Source organism: Culex pipiens, chromosome 3 (assembly GCF_016801865.2).
Source record: "Culex pipiens pallens isolate TS chromosome 3, TS_CPP_V2, whole genome shotgun sequence".
Lineage (NCBI taxonomy): Eukaryota > Metazoa > Arthropoda > Insecta > Diptera > Culicidae > Culex > Culex pipiens.
The window spans coordinates 87581242-87601872 of NC_068939.1; the positions used below are offsets into that span (position 1 = coordinate 87581242).

The 20631-nt window shown below is 39.8% G+C and overlaps 2 protein-coding genes across 7 annotated transcripts in view; both read left to right on the top strand.

Annotated features, from left to right (window-relative positions):
* The window catches only part of LOC120414643 (matrix metalloproteinase-14), a 72611-nt gene extending 61750 nt beyond the window's left edge, over positions 1–10861 (top strand). Inside the window, exons 3-8 of one of the 6 annotated variants that reach the window (XR_005605111.2) lie at positions 2064–2747; positions 2804–3068; positions 3749–4125; positions 4189–4348; positions 4962–5093; positions 9795–9960. Coding sequence is in view for 4 of the 6 variants with exons in the window: in XM_039575879.2 (XP_039431813.1) it covers positions 2064–2747; positions 2804–3068; positions 3749–4125; positions 4189–4348; positions 9795–9925 (1617 nt within the window). In the remaining 2 variants the exon portion in view is untranslated. Of the gene's footprint in view, positions 1–2063; positions 2748–2803; positions 3069–3748; positions 4126–4188; positions 4349–4961; positions 5094–9200 lie in introns of all 6 variants that reach the window. The other 5 variants (XR_005605107.2, XM_039575882.2, XM_039575879.2 and 2 more) reach the window with 5 other exon arrangements.
* A 3648-nt stretch (positions 10862–14509) lies between these two features.
* Positions 14510–16201, top strand: LOC120414610 (probable cytochrome P450 6d5). The gene has a single exon (XM_039575833.2). The coding sequence runs from the start codon at positions 14592–14594 to the stop codon at positions 16116–16118; it is 1527 nt and encodes a 508-aa protein (XP_039431767.1). The 5' UTR covers positions 14510–14591; the 3' UTR covers positions 16119–16201.
* The last annotated feature ends 4430 nt before the right edge of the window (positions 16202–20631 follow it).

Consider the following 20631-nt stretch of genomic DNA (forward strand, 5'->3'; position numbering starts at 1 on the left):
ACATCCAGTACTTTGTTCTAGAAATCAGGAGGAAATCCAGTTTTTTCGCGAAAATTTAACACGTAGCCTTATGTATGGGACAAACTTCAAATGCGTTTTTCTCAGCTTGCTGTTTTTGCATATGGGACATTTATGAGAACATGGGCAGTAAAGGTCGTCAAAGTTGGGGTCTCAAAACGGTCCTTTTTCGGTTGTAGTCGATTCCCGGTGGCCACAGTGACCAAATACGGGTTTCCAGATCAGTTTCGGAAAGGGGACGTTCTAAACTTTCATTTGTGACCAAAAGAACCGGAATCGGTCAAAAATTTTGACGATTTTTAAAAATTTGGGGTCGAAAAGGACCCCAATACCTTATGTGTGACTTTTTTTTAAACCAAGGGAAGGTTAAACGAATACTTGTATAAATTATGCGAAGCTGAATGTTTGTGCCATGAATACAAATCATCAGTAACATTTTAACCAACCATAAATTTCACATTTCATTCATAAATTTAAATGAAACAATACCGCGGTCCCCGCGTGAATCACCCCGAGTCATCTTTTACCAAGAAACCATATACCAGGCGCGCACAAAAATTATCCTCCCTCTTTCATTCAGCAGCAGCAACAGTCCGCCGTGTAAAACCCCATTGGGAAGAAAAACTTTACAACACACTCCTTCCCACCCACAATGCCCAAGTTTGGAAAAACTCACCTCACTCTCGTTCCCGAACCTGCCTCCTCGACATGAATGAATCTGTGAATGAAGCACACACTCGCGCCTCGTAGTACAAACACCTCTCCGATGCCATAATGTGTGAATAATATCGCCACATGTGCTGTCTGGCACCTGCTGCCGTTGGCGATCCAGCTATGGATCTCCGCGGAGTAGTGAGACGCAAGCTGAGTAGACAGAACCGGTGAATCAGTCGCCATTTCCGCAGAAATGGAATATCTCTGTTCAAGTCGGTGGGGAAAAAGTTGTAATTTCCTTCTTGGGACTACTGGCGGGTGGGGCCATTTGCGATTAGTTGTACAGAGTTGCGGGTTTTGTTGGTCAAGCAGTTTTGCCCTATTTTTTACGGGATCATGACTCCAAAGTTTCCCTCCATCACCGTGGAATGTTCACGACACTTATACGTTGATCTTTTGCTTGAATCAGCGACGACAGTAGTGTCGACAGAATCCAATTAACACTCTTTGCCCGGTTAGTCAATTACGGGTTGAACTTTAAGTTTTGTTCCGCCCCTTGTGATGAACATCGGGCCATTAAAACGCGATAACTTCTGTTGAAACAACTGTTTTCAGCTGTGTGTGTGAGGTGGCCCTAATTAATGCAGTTAGAATGCATCTTTGATGGCTCCGATGGCCGATAATGACCGATTGATGTCCACTTAGCGATCTTGGAGCTTGGGTTATGTAAGCTGGGCACGACAATGGTGTCAGCGCTACGATGATTAATAGCCGTTCAATGTATCTTGGACCTGTCAGGTTCTGGGGAGTACCGGGAAGCGTCCGGTGAACAAGCGATTGAAATTCAGTATCTGAATTTTGTTAGAATGAATGAAGTCAGGTTGGACAAGACTAGAATTTCAAAATCATAGACTGACTGACAGTTGAGGACATTAGCACCCATTCAACAGGCGTCCTTTACTATCTCGCAAACTTAAACTCGTCAGTTTTATTGACTTACTTTAATGACCACCCGACTACGCTTTGTCCTGATTCTGAGCAACGTGGTGACCGCGAGTGCGCCGATCTTAATCTCCCAGTGCCTTCGCCAGAATCACTAATGCGTAACGGCCCTCCTAATGGTCAATTGCCAGCCGTGGAGAGAGTCCTTGGATCCGCGTTCTGTTTGAATACCAATTGGCTGGTCGAGCTGGTTGGGTTCCAGCTCAGCAGACGGAGATTCCACTCCGTTCGGGAGAGTTGTCCGAGGAGTCGAGTCGAGAATGGAAGTTTTCGCGACGGTTTTGGTGCTGCTAGCAGCAGTCACTTGTATTGGGGATGGATTCCCGGTAGGGGAGAAAACTAACTCAACATTATATCTTGACTAATTGAATGCTTTCTTTCTCTTTTAGCTCTACCTGTCACAGTTTGGATACCTCAGTGCAAAGTTCCGCAATCCAACGAGCGGGAACCTGCTGGACAAGGACAGCTGGGAGAAGGCGATCATGGATTTTCAGAGCTTCGCCGGGCTGAATGTGTCCGGCGAGCTGGATCCGGAAACGATGGAGCTGATGTCACTGCCACGGTGCGGAGTTCGGGACAAGGTGGGCTTCGGGACGGACTCCCGGTCGAAGCGGTACGCGCTGCAGGGCAGCCGGTGGAAGGTGAAGGCCCTCACCTATCGGATATCCAAGTATCCGGCACGGTTGGATCGGCTGGAGGTGGAGAAGGAGATCGCGAAGGCATTTTCGGTGTGGAGTGAGTACACCGATCTGACGTTTACACCGAAGAAGAGCGCTCCGGTGCACATCGACATCCGGTTCGAGGTGAACGAGCACGGTGACGGAGATCCGTTCGACGGTCCCGGGGGTACCCTGGCCCACGCGTACTTCCCGGTTTACGGCGGTGATGCGCACTTTGACGATGCCGAGTTCTGGACGATCGGCAAGAGCCGGGGGACGAACCTGTTTCAGGTGGCGGCGCACGAGTTTGGCCACTCGCTCGGGTTGAGTCACTCGGACGTGCGATCGGCGCTGATGGCTCCGTTCTACCGGGGGTACGATCCCGTGTTCCGGCTGGATTCCGACGATGTGCAAGTAAGTAGTTCCGTGCCGCTGTAACCATAGCGCAAAAATGACAGTTCCTTCCGCAGGGAATCCAAGCGCTGTATGGTCGCAAAACGAACGGTGGCAGCAGTGGCGGAAGTGGTGGCTCCAGTCCAACCCGGCCAACGCAACGCCCGGTGCAGAAGGACCCCGACTCCGAGTTGTGTTCCTCACCGAAGATCGACGCCATCTTCAACTCGGCCGACGGAGCCACGTACGCCTTCAAGGGTGACAGCTACTACAAGCTGACGGAGAACGCCGTCGCCGAGGGATATCCGAAGAAGATCGCCGAGGGGTGGCCCCAACTGCCAGGTTTGAAGCGGGAGCGGGGAACATTCTTTCATTACGTAACAAACTGTTGGAAACCAAATGATCCACAAAGTCATGAAAAATCACCGGACTCCAGACGAGAGTCTTTTTACAGCTACAGTAGAGAAGAGGGACAAGCGTGACGCAGGAGTTGCATGAGAAACGAGCCACTTTAAGCACAGATTTCACGTGGTTCCTCTTCCAGCTGCTGGTGTGGATTGGCCAATGTACCAAGTGATTTGTTGTCATTTTAGGTAACATAACCAAACACTTCGGCTCCCTAAGCAAACGTCAAATCAGTAAAAATTGCTGCCGGATCTGTTTCCGGATCCCTCCCCGAAAAGATCTAGCAACAATTTTGTATAGATTGACGTTTGTGGGGAGAGTCGAAAAACGTAAACAAATCACGTCTTGCATCAACTAATAAATTTGTTGCCGGATCTTTTCGGGAAGAGATCTTGCAAGAACTTTGTACTGGTTTGACGTTTGCAGAGGGTGCCAAAAAATGTCAACAAAACACTTACACTTAACACTCCCCTGTTTACACAACCAAGGTGGTGTAAACAGGGAATGCTGATCATGGCGCGCAGTGTTGCCAAGATATGACTTTCTTGTTACGTTATTTTAGGATGTTTCCCGAGCAATTCTATGCAAAGCACGTTACTAATTTTAACCCGTTTCAGGAAACATTGACGCTGCGTTTACGTACAAAAACGGCAAGACGTACTTCTTCCAGGGCACCAAGTACTGGCGGTACTCGGGCCGCCAGATGGACGGCGACTACCCGAAGGAAATCAGCGAAGGGTTCACCGGCGTGCCGGACCATCTGGACGCGGCGCTGGTGTGGGGCGGCAACGGCAAGATCTACTTCTACAAGGGCAGCAAGTTCTGGCGGTTCGATCCGCTGAAGCGGCCGCCGGTCAAGTCGACGTACCCGAAGCCGATCTCCAACTGGGAGGGCCTGCCGAACAACATCGATGCGGCGCTCCAGTACACCAACGGGTACACGTACTTCTTCAAGGACGATAAGTACTATCGGTTCAACGATAGGACGTTCTCGGTAAGCATTTGGGGGTGGTGAGTTGGAGCTTTCCCAGGATAACACCTTTCGTTTTGTTTTTAGATCGACCAATCGGACCCGCCGTTCCCGCGGCCGGTGGCCCACTGGTGGTACGGCTGCAAGAACTCCCCCTCGACCTTCGACTCGATAGGTAATATTAAAACACTTAAGAAAGAAGAAGATCTGCACCACAATGACGCCGATGATTTGATTTTGGATGCTGGTGAGTGAAACCGACCCTCCTCTCTTTCTCTCTATCCTCTTTCTTCTATCTCCTTTAAACTTTAAAAAATCTGCTAGAATTAAGCGGAGAAAAGCGCCCCTTTTCCGAAGGACGATTTGGTGAATTTTGAATGAATCTCTCACTCCATGACTGCTCGAGTAGAACCCAAGTAGAATTCGTGTCGCCGTCCGTTTCATAGTAGTCGTAGTGGCGTAGTCGAGAACTTCTCCGAATTGATGATCGGCTCGTACGCGTACTTGACGGGGCTTGGCTCGGTATGCCGCAGCACGTGCGACTGTCAGGGCTTTTGACGGAGCTACATCGCACGTGACGCGCCTCGCCAATCGATTCCCGGTCAACGTATGAGGATCGTCGTTTGGTTTGTGTCCATTATTTATCAAAAGTGTCCTCGTCTCTGTGTCTGTGTTGGGGGTAGGAAGAACGTTGGACGTTGGGTGTAGTTTGTTCTATGGTTGTTGCATTTCAAGCGTTTGAAGTTTGATGATTGATCGAGCATGAACCATTTCTGTGTGTTGGTTTCTTTGGTGAATGCTAAAATCCCTTCTTCATCTGTAATATAATCCACGCCTCTCTGTTATGTGCATTTTTGCAGCCTTAGAAGTGCATCCTTCCCTTACCCGTGGCCGCAATGGTAAAGCTGGACCAGTCTAGCCGTTTAAGATGTCCACCGTCGCCAATCCCAACTCCGAATCTCAAATCTTGCCAGGCAGTGTGTTCCACAATCGTAAGCCAAGTGTTTTTCTCGTGGGATTTTCCCTCGCTGGGTGAAAATTTTGTGTGTGCTGTGTTGTGTTGTCTTTGAACTAGATCTTCATGCGTCATATCATCGAACTCATCGCATTCTGACCATCTCCCGTGAAAACATCTGTATTGAGAGGCCTGCAAGATTTTCCACTCTGGTGACATTTTGCTCAAAGAGATTCGATTGTTTTTTCGAACCCATTTGCGTTGCAGGGAATCCCACTTTGTGAAACTGTCCAAAACAATTAATCCGACTGTGTGCATGCTTGTGTACGCTCTCTAAACGTTCCGATTCATCGTCATCTTCCTCCGTTTATGAATGATGAGTCGAGTTGCATAATCGCTTCGAATGACTCGCAGAAAGCATCTGCAAAATGCTACCTAAATAAATGACTAACTGCTCGCTAATCCCACGTCACTAATGTTCTAAGTATATATCGACAATGTATCGATTCAAGATGAGCTAACCCTAAAATGTGATAACAACAATCGTGCATGAATGATCGAAAATCGTGTTGAGAAGAGTACAGTTTCATTCAAAAATTCTAAACCTACCATACATCAAAAAGCAGAGGTGGAAAACAGGACCAGGTCGGTTTCAGCCAATGGAACCAGAGTGAAACACTTAATTGAAGTCGAAAATCAAATCATATAATGGTGACTTGTTTTGATACATTAGGATTAATCGCACCTTACCTCACAAAGCAAACTGGCACAACTGCATGGTTTAAGTTTTAGTCCACGGTACTAACAATTATTGGTTTAGGAGAAGTAGCACTTTTATCATATTTTTTTAATGCACGGATTACACTAATTCATAAAAAAATCATTTGGGATGGTTAAATGTAAAATTGTTTTACAGAAGTCAAATAAACACCAAGTTAACTGAATTAATCAATTCATAACAGTAAAACCACTAAGATGTGTAACTCTCTTTACTCAATTGTGCATAATACTAATAATAATAACAATAACAAAAAACATTCGTACCAAAATGTTTATCATAATATCTCGATTTCGTATTCAAAATGTTGCAGCAATAAGGCTAGTTAAAAATGATATAAAACATTTTCGTTTAATATTTTTAAATCAGTTTTGCCATTTAATTCCAGTAAAAAGGCCAAGATGCATGTAAAACTTAATGTCTTTTCATAACCAATGCATGAGAAGTGTTTTAGGAACGAATAATTAAATTGGGAACCTGTTTTTTTTTAAATAAGATAAAAATAAAAGAATAATACATTTTTCACTATTGAAGAACAATCATAAACATTGACATGAATCTTGCCCATTTTACTGAACAAAAGTGAGGCCGTTCTGCTCAATTTTCCACTGAGGTTTCGGAACATGGTTCTTGTGGCCATTTCTGTACTGTCGTATCTTTTGGGATCTTTATCCGTTGTGTTGGAGTGGAACAACCTCATTCATTTTTCTAGAGTTTAAGGTTTTTTTTTCAAATTTTAAGGTTGTGCCACGATTTTTTTTCGTTCAAATTTTTTGAGGAAATAGCCTAAGATTTTACAAAAAGAATGACAAAAATGCAAAATGGTATGTCTCTCCTAAAAAAAATACAAAAATTATTTACTTAAACTGTTTTTTTAAGTGGTCTAAACGTCAAAATTTTAAAAACCGAAAGTGGGAATCGATTAGCCAGACAATTTTACATAAAAGTCTCCATATTGACGATTGTTTGTCCTATGTCCAATCCTAGGGAAGATACAGCGGTTTAAAAAATTAAAATGTCGAAAAAATAGGTTTTTTGATGGTTTTTGGCAATTTATATATGACGACCAATCGAAAAGTCTACAGACTTTTTTTCCAAAGTCTGTACAAGCCAATTGTGCCCTTACACACAATGACCCTTCGTCATTTCCCTTCTGTCAAAAACCAACAGCAGAATCCCCCTCCTTCGCATGCGCATCAGCGCTACCACTACACTCAAATTTGTAGCGAAGCCTGCTTTGATAGCAGCGCGCTGAGATCGAACACAAATAGCCCGGGCCTCGTCCGTGGATGCTTCCTCCCACACCCGGCTCCGTTGCACTCGGAAAAACATTTGGGGAATCTGAAATTTTTTCTTGGGAGAGAGCACAACTCCACAAACACTTTCACCGGAAAGCGGCCCATCGTCAAGCCGGTGGAACATCAGAAGACGGCGCCCGTCCTAGTCTTTCTTTTTCTGTTCCTGTCACATCACTTCACCAATACCAAACCAGCGCACGCAAGCCGAAAAATAAATCGGCCGCCATGACATCACCGCGGCCGGCTCATCTACAGCGATCTCGAATCAAAATCACTTCAAAACAAATTTAAACGCGAATAAACACTGAAACTTCACAATCCCCTGTTTATCCACGATAAAACCAATCGATCGAAACCAAAATTGTAATTTTTGTTCAAAAAATCACGCAGAAAATGTATAAAAAGCACGGAGCGCGACGCGACAACGACCGAGTCTGCTAGCAGCGTTGCCAGCTCCCGAAAGCTTTTAGAAATGGATAAATATATTTAGTAAGGAATTTCTGAAAGAACAATTCTAGAGTTTTTTTTAATGGTCCTATCAACATATGAAAGACAATAGTTAAAAAACTCTAGAATTATAGATAATCAAGTTTGAATTGAGGAAACCCCGGAAGACTCTCCCTTTTTAATCAAACTCACAGAAAAATAAAAAAATTCTAGTTAACAAAAGTTTCGACCAAATCAATAGCAATTCAATGATTAAAAAGTTGTTAAAATTCCGTTCAAATCCGTATTATGCGTAAAATTCCCTACAAAAATTCCGTCCTATTAAAAATCCGCGAAGAGGTTCGAAAATCCGTATAGTAAGGAAAAAATCCGTACAGTTGGTAGCCTTATGTTTGCCCAAACATCCTGAAAAGCTGTCAAAGACAAACTTGTGGGAAATTGGACGAGCTTTCCGGTAAAAATATTTTCGAGACTGAAAAATCAAGTCTGTCATATAGAAATTGCCAAAAACCACCAACAACCTATTTTTTCAACATTTTAATTTTTTAAACCGCTGTATCTTCCCAAGGATTGGACACAGGACAATGGTCAATATGGAGACGTTTATGTAAAATTGTCTGGCGAATCGATTCCTACTATCGGTTTAGACCACGTTTCAAAAAAAAAAAAAAACAGTTTTATTAAATGATTTTTGTATTTTTTGTAGGAGAGACATAACATCCTGCATTTTTCGTCAGTCTTTTTGTAACATCTTAGGCTATTTTCTCAAAAAATTTGGCATTATCTTAAAATTTTACTTTTAAACTTATAAATCAAAAAATCTCATAGATGTGGCGTGTATTTTTATTTCAGTGTATTTTTTTTAGAAAGCCCGTCAAATTTCCTACAAGTTTGTCTTCGACCACTTTTTGCAACGGCTTCGAGATACAGCAATTTTTAAATTGCAAAATACAAAAATATTTAAATAACTTACGCCCTTCTCAAATGTTATTTTTGAGTACAATTGGCACCATATACACAAAAATGGCTAATATAGGCCTAGGATAACATGTCTACAAAGTTTCATTGAAATCGGAGAGGGTCGGGTCGGAAACTGAAGCGTTTACTGATAACGACCTTAACAATGTCGAGCTATGTAATCGAATTGTAAATCAACATGATTTTTCTGCAATTTCTCAATGGATTACGTTCTGTTGAAAAAGTATTTTTGAATCCTAACAATCACTACGTTTTTAGGTTAGTCTTCGAAATGCACGTACACCGCACGCACACATCATCACACTTAGACATGCACATTATCTTAGTTTCAAATACACTTGTTCTGTCCACTGTCACACATTTGAGTATACACTTTAGATTTTATTCTGCATCTTGAGTAGTATTTTATCTAGGGAACACAACATAAGATTAGTTTGAGAGCACGGTAGCACGCTGCACACATGTTTTTGTTTTCTTAGTTAAGTTTTGATTTGTTATGATTTAGTGAATACGGTATGGCTGCTTGCTGGGAAAAACTTAATACAACAGCACGCGTTGGTTTTATGCACCAAACTCTCTTTTGAGTAAGCCGTATTGTATTAACGAGAATTTTTCTTTTCATTTCCCTCAAACGTTCTTTTAGCATGAAGAAACAAGCGCGCTTTTCCGTCACTTCCGAGCTTCTTCAGTTAGTTTGAATTACTTGAGTTTGTTCGGTTCGTTTTTGTGTGCGGAGTTTTAGACTAAGACCGTTTTTTGAACCATCTCTGGAGATGCCAAACCCGTACCCAGTGTGTGTAACCTTAGCAAAATTAGCAGCCAGAGCCGTGCTCAAGGAATTAGTAAAAAAATAAACACACAGAGACACACGTTTTACAAAAAAGGAAGAACTAGATCCGAAACAAAACAAACAAATCACCCACACCAACACACATGGTCAACACACCCCTCGAAGACTGCAGCCAGCCGATTTTGTTCCTTATGCTTTATGTGAGAAGTGATGTATGTTTTTTTGCCAGCTGAATTCTTTTTAAGTATATTATTTGATAAGTTATTCAAGTTTTCTTTTTTTCAGTTCGTGCCTAAAGATATGATTTTTTGATACTTTAAGCACCCCGTAAAACAAAATTTTCTCCTTTTTTTTCTTGCTCTAAACTAGTTTAGAAACTTTACTAAGCCCATAATTCTCTTTCTTGTGTTTCTTTCTCAACAAAAACAACAAAAAATCTCAAAATAGCGGGTCCCGACACCAACGATCGTCCTGCCGGCGATGACTACAACAGCGGAAGTGGTGCCAGCTTCATCCGGCTCAACGTCAGTATTATCCTTGCGGTGGCAGTGTTGCTAGGATTCGCGAGAACACTCTAAAGTCCCTCCAAAATCCAGACAAGGGAGCAAAATTTTCGTTACCACAAAAGCGGAGAGTTTCGACCCTATTTTTTCATGTGAGAGATCTTTGTACGCGTGAGCTGTATGTGAGAGCGTGAGAGTGTGTGCATTTGTTGTTTTCGAGGAAACGGCCAGTTTTGCGTCAGAAAATTGATCTCACACAATTTTGATCCGAGCGCAGCTTCCAGAAACGAACGTACGAGCCAGTGACTAAACATTAGAAAAAAAAGATCGATTTCTTCGCAGTGAGAGGAGAGCTCTTCGAAAGAGTCTAAATTTTTAAACTATATACAAAATAGTTTCGTGATACAGAGGATTAGTTACATATCTGTTTTCTTAGAACCGCGATTGTTTTTAAAGATGGGTTCAACTAATTAGGATTTCGAAATGGTACTAGTAACAAATCACTAAAAAACATTCAAAGTCATTAACGTAAGAGTTTTTAAGTTCAACTTTTAGCAATATACAAGTGTGACGAAAAGAGAAGGAAAATCAGTAAACGGTGCCTTTAACCAAGTTGTACATACCAATTAATGTATTTTTAACATGAAATAAAAAAAAACATTACAACAAACACAGTTCCACGAGAAAAAGCATAAACAAACCATTGGAAAACTAACTATTGATTGTTGATTATTATTACCTTCATTCAACTTTTTTTCTATCACATCTTTACGAATACGACCAACAAGCTTTACAACAACACACCTTGTGTATCTATATGGAATCGAAATCTAATCATATCTAAACTAGTGAGCAGTTCCATTCAAACGTCCCAAGTGAACTGAAACCAAGTGCATTCTTACACAAAATGTATCAATGAGAATTTTGTACATATTTATTGCGAATAGTTTCCTAGGATTAACCAGAAAATCAGCAAACAGATCAGTAATAAAGCAAGTAACTGTTTGAAAAACGACTGGATTTGGTTGATTAGGAAATATCACGGCCCAAAAACAAACAATAAACAATAAACAATAAACAATAAACAATAAACAATAAACAATAAACAATAAACAATAAACAATAAACAATAAACAATAAACAATAAACAATAAACAATAAACAATAAACAATAAACAATAAACAATAAACAATAAACAATAAACAATAAACAATAAACAATAAACAATAAACAATAAACAATAAACAATAAACAATAAACAATAAACAATAAACAATAAACAATAAACAATAAACAATAAACAATAAACAATAAACAATAAACAATAAACAATAAACAATAAACAATAAACAATAAACAATAAACAATAAACAATAAACAATAAACAATAAACAATAAACAATAAACAATAAACAATAAACAATAAACAATAAACAATAAACAATAAACAATAAACAATAAACAATAAACAATAAACAATAAACAATAAACAATAAACAATAAACAATAAACAATAAACAATAAACAATAAACAATAAACAATAAACAATAAACAATAAACAATAAACAATAAACAATAAACAATAAACAATAAACAATAAACAATAAACAATAAACAATAAACAATAAACAATAAACAATAAACAATAAACAATAAACAATAAACAATAAACAATAAACAATAAACAATAAACAATAAACAATAAACAATAAACAATAAACAATAAACAATAAACAATAAACAATAAACAATAAACAATAAACAATAAACAATAAACAATAAACAATAAACAATAAACAATAAACAATAAACAATAAACAATAAACAATAAACAATAAACAATAAACAATAAACAATAAACAATAAACAATAAACAATAAACAATAAACAATAAACAATAAACAATAAACAATAAACAATAAACAATAAACAATAAACAATAAACAATAAACAATAAACAATAAACAATAAACAATAAACAATAAACAATAAACAATAAACAATAAACAATAAACAATAAACAATAAACAATAAACAATAAACAATAAACAATAAACAATAAACAATAAACAATAAACAATAAACAATAAACAATAAACAATAAACAATAAACAATAAACAATAAACAATAAACAATAAACAATAAACAATAAACAATAAACAATAAACAATAAACAATAAACAATAAACAATAAACAATAAACAATAAACAATAAACAATAAACAATAAACAATAAACAATAAACAATAAACAATAAACAATAAACAATAAACAATAAACAATAAACAATAAACAATAAACAATAAACAATAAACAATAAACAATAAACAATAAACAATAAACAATAAACAATAAACAATAAACAATAAACAATAAACAATAAACAATAAACAATAAACAATAAACAATAAACAATAAACAATAAACAATAAACAATAAACAATAAACAATAAACAATAAACAATCAATAAATAATTATTTTTTAAATCAAATTTACAACTCCAATACTTATAACTAAGGCTACCAACTCTTGCTGAGCAAAAATCCGTACACTTTGCCAATATGACATCATGGTGTAACAAACAGTCAATTATTTAGATTATTTAGATAAATTAAATTTAACTAATTTGAAAATTAAAAAATAAAACTGTGTCGTTTTTACAGCTAACAAATTTCACAAAATGCTATCAGAGTGCTTATGACATGCACGTTTAAAAGTATTCATAAAATAAACCGTGATTTGAATCAAATCATTATGTTCTTCGATTTTTTTGCTAAACGTTTAAAAGTTTACGAAATTTCAAGTTTGCTTCTACGAATAACATCGTTCTTAGTGTTTTCACGAACACTTTTCTAGAGTTTTTTTTTATTGAAAAGGTCCTAAAACATTTGAAACACAACAGTTTATAGGACCTTTAAATAACTCTAGATTTTTTAATTCAAATGTTCAAATGTTTTCACAAGTTTTAGAAAGCCTTTGGAAATGGATAAATATTTTTAGTAAGGAATTTCTGAAAGAACAATTCTAGAATTTTTTTAATGGTCCTATCAACATATGAAAGACAATAGTTAAAAAACTCTAGAATTATAGATAATCAAGTTTGAATTGAGGAAACCCCGGAAAACTCTCCCTTTTTAATCAAACTCACAGAAAAATAAAAATTTCTAGTTTACAAAAGTTTCGACCAAATCAATAGCAATTGAATGATTAAAAAGTTGTTAAAATTCCGTTCAAATCCGTATTATGCGTAAAATTCCCTACAAAAATTCCGTCCTATTATAAATCCGCGAAGAGGTTCGAAAATCCGTATGGTAAGGAAAAAATCCGTACAGTTGGTAGCCTTACTTATAACATACGTGAAATTGTCCGAGGATTTCGAATATGACAAAATTGAGACCAAAAAGTGCCGCTATGGCGGCCTACAGGGCAAAAACTAACGTTGTAAAATGTTTGTTCTAGAAAAATCGAAAAACTATGAGAAAAACTGCGATTGGCCAAAAAGTTAACACCGTAGGCTTATAGTCCATGTTATTACCTATCTTTTGATCTATGGGAGTATGGGTGTTGGAGGCTGTTGCAAAAAGATATTAAGGTTTTAAAAAAATCCATTTTTGACAGTAATTTGCTAAAACTAAGAGAAAAAGTCGAACCAATCCTGGATGTCTATGGCACATTTTGAAGTGCTTCAAAAGATCTTTCGAATGCATCAAAGAGAATTGGAATTGATGAAGTTTTACGGAAATGCGAGCAATTTTAAGATTTTTTAGGTTTTTTGGACCTCAAACTTCAATGCCCGTTTTACCCCACTTCCCTTTGTCGTAGAGGGCTCATATTTGGCATGAGTTCATCTCATGTATAGACAAACAAACGCGGAAAGTTTCATCCAAATCGGAGCACCTCTATACGACCTCTAGAACAAACCGAGCAATATTTACAAATACTGCCTCTTAATTCAATTTTTTAAGCCGAGCTCCTGTGGTCTATTGGTTACAGGTTTCGTTTGATAAACGGAAGGTCGTGGTTTGAAACCCACATGGCTTGGCACCACCTTTCCTCGTACTTTTCACATGTTTCGAGGACCGGCAGTGCTCTGTATATTTGCATCTGCGGAGTGCGCTGGGCCCAACCGCAAAATGTGCTTGGAAGGACAAAAAAACTGCTTAGAAAGAGTCCCGGGCTTTTGGGATTTCACTGGGAACACATCCTAAGTAGCGTAATAAAAAAGTGCACTTCAGTTCTAGCGACACATATGGAAAGTACAACAGCACAGAGGAAAGGAAAAATGTTACGGCGTGTGGACAGATCAACACACTTGCTCAACAATAGCGCGTGTGCTTTGTTCCCCAAATGCCCAAGAACAGCAAATTGGCAGCCTCTGCAGATCTAAAAATAGATCAGCAGGTCGACAATAGATCAAATAAATGGTCGCAGTGGACTCATGGCAATCAAAACAAAAAAAAAAAATCAATTTCCAATAAATTGATAATTTAATGATGATTTTTTTTTTTTTTCAAAGCAAAAGCATTTGCATTTTTTTCGCTTATCCTGAAATACCACCTTTTCATTCCAGTCACTATAGCACCTTTATCCCATCTCGCTCGTAGTGAGTTGTTATCAGGAAGCACCGGTTCCAACACAAAATTTAACTGATAATGGTACATGATTTCGCAGTTTTGGCTTTTAAATAAGTCTCTTGTGGCTTACCTTGACCAGTCGTGAGCTTGAACTCTTGCAACAATGTTTGCGTGGATAATCTGCGCTGCGGCAGCAGTTCCGCTGGTGTACTTCCTGATCGTGTACCAGTTCAGCTACTGGAAACGTCGTGGGATTACCCAACTCACTCCATCGTTCCCATTTGGAGATCTTGGACCGTTCTTCCGGCAACGGTCCAGCCTCGGAGTGGTCTACGCCGATGTGTACCGGCTGTGCAAGCGCCTACCCTTTGTGGGGATCTACTTTTCCTTGCGGCCAATGCTGGTGGTCAACGACCCCGAGTTGATTAAAAATGTGCTTGTGCGTGATTTTGACCACTTTCACGATCGTGGACTGTACGTGAACGAGGAGAAGGACCCACTCAGTGGGCATTTGTTTGCACTCGGTGGCGAACAGTGGCGCCATCATCGGTCCAAGCTAACGCCAACGTTCACCTCGGGAAGGTTGAAGGAGATGTTCACGAACTTGGTCCAAATTGGGCGTGTTCTCCAAGATCACGTGGCGAAACGTGCTGGGGAGGACATCGAAATTCGGGACGTGATGGCGCGGTACACAACCGATATCATTGCATCGGTTGGATTCGGAATCGAAAATGACTCCATCAACGAAAAGGGCAACATTTTCAGGGAAATGGGAACGAAGGTGTTCTCTACTGATCTTAAGACGATACTTCGATTGACGAGCACATTTTTCACTCCAAAGCTGAACGCACTGTTTGGATTCAAATTTATCGCACAGGAGATTGAAGACTTCATCATGAACGTTGTACGTGAAACCCTGGAGTACAGAGAAAGCAACAAAGTCGTCCGGAAGGATATGATGCAGCTGCTCATGCAGCTACGTAACTCCGGAACGGTTTCGATCGACGATCGATGGGACATCGAAGTGTCAACCAACAAGAAAAAGCTGTCCCTGGAACAAGTCACAGCACACGCGTTCGTATTCTTCATAGCAGCATACGAAACTTCATCGACCACCATTTCGTTCTGCTTGTTCGAACTGGCACGCAATCCAGATATTCAAAAGAAAGTGCAACAAGAAATTGATCAAGTTCTCGCAAGCCACAACGGCGAAATCACCTACGACAACATCAACGAAATGAAATACCTCGAAAACTGCATCGACGAAACGCTCCGAAAGTATCCGGCAGTTCCGTTCCTGAACCGTGAGTGTTCTAAGGATTACAAAATCCCCGGAACAGACACCACCATCGAGAAAGGAACATCGTTAGTCATTCCAGTCCTCGGACTACACCGCGATCCCGATCACTACCCGGAACCGGACAGGTTCATTCCGGAACGGTTCAGCAACTTTGAAGATATTTCCACCAAACCGTATCTTCCGTTTGGGGCAGGACCTCGCAACTGTATTGGACTGAGATTGGGCAAGCTGCAAACAAAGGCGGGACTGGTGATGATGCTGTCCAAGTTTAACGTGCGGCTTGCTGATGAAACTTACGCCAGCAAAGAGCTAGCGCTGGATGCGCGAAGTGTGGTTCTAATGCCGGTTGGAGGTATTAAGGTGTCGATTTCGGAACGGAGGGCTTCGTAATACAAGTTGAAGTGACTCGTAATATAATACTTAAATATCATAATAAATGATACTAAAATAAACTGTTTAATGAATAAAACCAATTGTTAGGCTTTATGTTGTCAAGATCCGCATTGCTACCGTTGCGGAATCAATTCTGGAGTATTTTTTTAAAGGACCAATAAACCAAATTTTCAGTTTTTGCTTTTTGGGTGTTTTTCAATACCCCTGACTCAAGGCGGTTTCAAAAACACCCAAAAAGCAAAAACTGGAAATTTGGTTTATTGGACCTTTTCAAAAAAAAACTCCAGAATTGTTGTCGTTTTGATCCAGTTTGGAAACCATACCATATAAGGTTTTTTTTCATAAATTTCGAAATGCTCGAAAACCAGAAAATGATTCGCAATCGTGATTAATTTTTCATTTATTTTACATTTTCTTTTTGTGTGGATTTTGTTCAACCGCTTTGTGCACAGTCCCATACATGATTTGTAACCCTCAAATGGATAAAGGAATTTGAATGGAGGAATATGTTCAGTCCGTTCAGTCCTAACCGAATTGTATGCAACATTGCGTAAAATATTGCACCAAATATTGCTTCAAATGTTGCATAAAACGATTCCATAAATTTATGGCAAAGCATGTTGCAATGGATTTTTCGGCATACGAAGCAACAGGTGTATCCAAAATCCAGACAGATAGGGGAAATATGCCCATTTTAAGCCTAATAAGCGGTCGTGTTTGAATGATGCTGGATAATCTGGAGTGTTCCTTGAAATTTACTAAAACCAAGTACACCAACGAGTAGAGCTACTTTTTGTGAACATTTCTGTTTATTCTCACTTTTAATAATAGTTATGCTATTCCTATTACAATTATTTTAAAAAAAATATTTCCAAAATGCATTCTAATCAGTCGAGTGCTTTGGGCCACGCCCATTTTCCTATTTTCAGCTTAGTTCTTTTTTTCTTCCAGCGCTCTTTTGGGTCTGCTTAGTGCTGCCAAAATTGATGAAATTTTAAGCGACCACTCACGAAAAGTAACATTTATAGAGAAAATTCCCTGGTATCACTGGCTTACTCTAACAGGCGCTGCACCAGCATTAGTGTGGTTCAGGGCTCCTTGGAAATGCAAAAATGTCAGCAAGACCGCTGCATTGTTGATAAAAACATTGTTCTATGACCACAGAAGCTCCCCTGAAATTTTCAGCCAATTTGGTTCAGGTTTCATCAAAGCTCTATGGCTTTTAAGTTTGTGTGAGATTTTCATTGTTTTACTATGGGGAAAAAACCTTTTTATATTTTGTTACCGCAAAAAATCACAATTCCAATCAAATAAACTAAAACTTCAGATTTATAGAGATTATGGTATGGAGAACAACTTTCTAGAACATCACAACTTAATCTGAACTAATCTGGCTTAGTTATTAGTGGATTAAGCCAAGATGTACTTACTGTATTTTACAAAGGGCCAATGCTGGCATTTTTTCAGATTTCATCTAGGCGCTCACTGTGATCTGTTTTTTTCCTCACCAGGCAACTTGTTTGTTGTCACTGTCAAAATATTTTTTTCTAGTCAAACAATGAGATGGTTTGTTGAGATCATCCGGACAAATTGACCAGTTTTTTGTTGTTTCAGGTCCCACCGCGGTGCATCACGAAGAACTAGGAACTAATCATGCAGCAGACCCAATAAATTTGAAGTGGCCTGTTTTCCCTGGAGTTCCTGATGTTTTTAAGGGCGATGTGGCAAATCTTAAAACAATCAGCTTACACGACGGAACTGCTACACTCGAAATCTTCCTAGACTGAGGAACTCTGGCTTAAAATCGTTCTCAGCTCATGTTTAGTCGAACCCATGTCTGTATCCTTCAAATTTAGAAAAAAAAATGAGCCAAAAATATTTTAGCGCCCTTCCGAGCAGTTTTTGAATTTCGTTGTGAATCTGTGATATTCCACAAACTCAAGGTACTGGTCACTATCATCACCCCAGTTCGATCCTCCGAGCCAGACCTCTCACCAGAACTCTGCTTGATCTATATTGACTTCTGCTGCTTCTGCGACTGGTTGGTCCCTTCGTCTATATTCGACACTTAAGAATTCTGTGGCTATGGGGCGTCTGCTGCTGTTGATTCCGGCTGACCAGTGATTCTCTTACGAGCAGTGTTGAAAATCTGGCGAATGCCCAAGGTGTGGTGGTCTACGATAGTAGGAACCAGCTTAGAGCTCGAGAGAATGTGAAACCCTTCCTTGATAATCATTGTGGCTTTTTAGCCGGATCTCGAGAACTCAATATAAATTTTGTTTTTTTTTTTTCCAAAAATAATTCCTTCGACGAACTTTGGGCATGTGACTTCATTCGAATTCTGCTGACCTTCGGGGTCCGCCATATCTTTCTGTATTGTGTGGTACGTACAACAAAAGTCATGAGTTCGAACCGTTTTTGCAAGACTTCTATTTTTGGTATTAGAATATCACGTTGAATTGATACGAAGGCAAATTTCTTAACAATACAAACATGCCAATAACCTCCCTTCAAAAATCAAATTATTCGCTCTACAGCATTGCCTTGGCGTTCTCGATTGCGAGATTCCTACTCGAAACTAGGTGTCCGAAGGCTTGATTGTTGAGGCAATTGCAAACATCTTTTTACACCTAAGCTTCCATCCACCCCGGAATTCGAACTGACGACCTTTGTTAGTCCAACTGCCTACCAGCGACTCCACCGAGGCAGGACCCAGGGAGACGACTCCTACACCTGGACTGAGCTAACGAATTAACCTCTAGGTTAGACAGGGGCAGGAGCTTTCACGCGGTTAAAACCTAAGCTTTAATCAAGTTATGAGTTTTGATTCTCTATTAATTAGCAGGAAATTAAGAGAGAGCAATCTCCGGCTCGGACCAACACAACTGAGTTTCTCTAAGGAACAGAGAAATTACAAAAAAAAAGGTGCAGGTGGTTATGTTCTACATGACCAATATGACAAAGAACTTTGTACAAAACTCCTAAAAAATATTCTATTTTATTTTAAATTTTTAAAACATTGCCTATGTATTTAATCCTAAATAATTTATTCCTATAAAATGTTTTCAATCTTTGGCACCTCTGTGGAAATAAATTGCCAAAACAAGTATGGTTCGGAAAATGTCCAATCAAAATGGTAATTTTCATGTCCAGTATCAAAAACCATGAATTTTGGTACCCATATTGCCCCAAGTCGAATAGTTCGATTAATGTCCCCCCGGTAGAACCTTCCCGAGGGCAATTGCCACTCCGGGTGTGGCCAATCCGGTCAAAATGGTCATTTTCATTACCAGTTTCAAAAATCATGAATTTTGATACCCATATTGCCCCAAGTCGTATGGTACGATTAATGTCCCCCCGGTAGAACCTTCCCGAGGGCACTGGCCACTCCGGGTGTGGCCAATCCAGTCAAAATGCCCATTTCCATTACCAGTTTAAAAAACCATGAATTTTGATTCCCATTCCCCCCAAGTCGTATGGTTCGATTAATGTCCCCCCGGTAGAACCTTCCCGAGGGCACTGGCCACTCCGGGTGTGGCCAATCCAGTCAAAATGGCCATTTTCATTACCAGTTTCAAAAACCATGAATTTTGATACCCATATTGCCCTAAGTCGTATGGTTCGATTAATGTCCCCCCGGTAGAACCTTCCCGAGGGCACTGGCCACTCCGGGTGTGGCCAATCCAGTCAAAATGCCCATTTCCATTACCAGTTTAAAAAACCATGAATTTTGATTCCCATTCCCCCCAAGTCGTATGGTTCGATTAATGTCCCCCCGGTAGAACCTTCCCGAGGGCACTGGCCACTCCGGGTGTGGCCAATCCAGTCAAAATGGCCATTTTCATTACCAGTTTCAAAAACCATGAATTTTGATACCCATATTGCCCTAAGTCGTATGGTTCGATTAATGTCCCCCCGGTAGAACCTTCCCGAGGGCACTGGCCACTCCGGGTGTGGCCAATCCAGTCAAAATGCCCATTTTCATTACCAGTATCAAAAACCATGAATTTTGATACCTATATTGCCCCAAGTCGTATGGTTCGATTAATGTCCCCCCGGTAGAACCTTCCCTCAGGGCCATGGCCACTCCGGGTATGGCCAATCCAGTCAAAATGGCCATTTTCACCACCAGTATAAAAAACCATGAATTTTGATACCCATATTGCCCAAAGTCGTATGGTTCGATAAATGTCCCCCGGTAGAACCTTCCCTCAGGGCCATGGCCACTCCGGGTGTGGCCAATATCCTACCAGTTTGGTCCCAACCCCATTGCCTTGAATCATTCTGGTTTCCGTGTGACCGTTCTAACAATGTTCTTTAGAACAGAATTCCTCCCAAGTTGGTGCACAACCTGTGTCTTTCAATGTGTGTATGTGTGTGTGTGAGCAATAAAATTACCACCGTCGATCCGTCTCTGACGGATTTTCAGTCAAAACTAAATCGTTCAGAGGCTATCTGTTAGCTTAAATAGTCCGCATGAAATGTGGCAACATGGTGCAAATTTTGCCTC

What these genes read in the sequence shown, in the direction of transcription:
- LOC120414610 (XM_039575833.2), top strand. Translation starts at nt 14,592, where the DNA reads ATGTTTGCGTGGATAATCTGCGCTGCGGCAGCAGTTCCGCTGGTGTAC.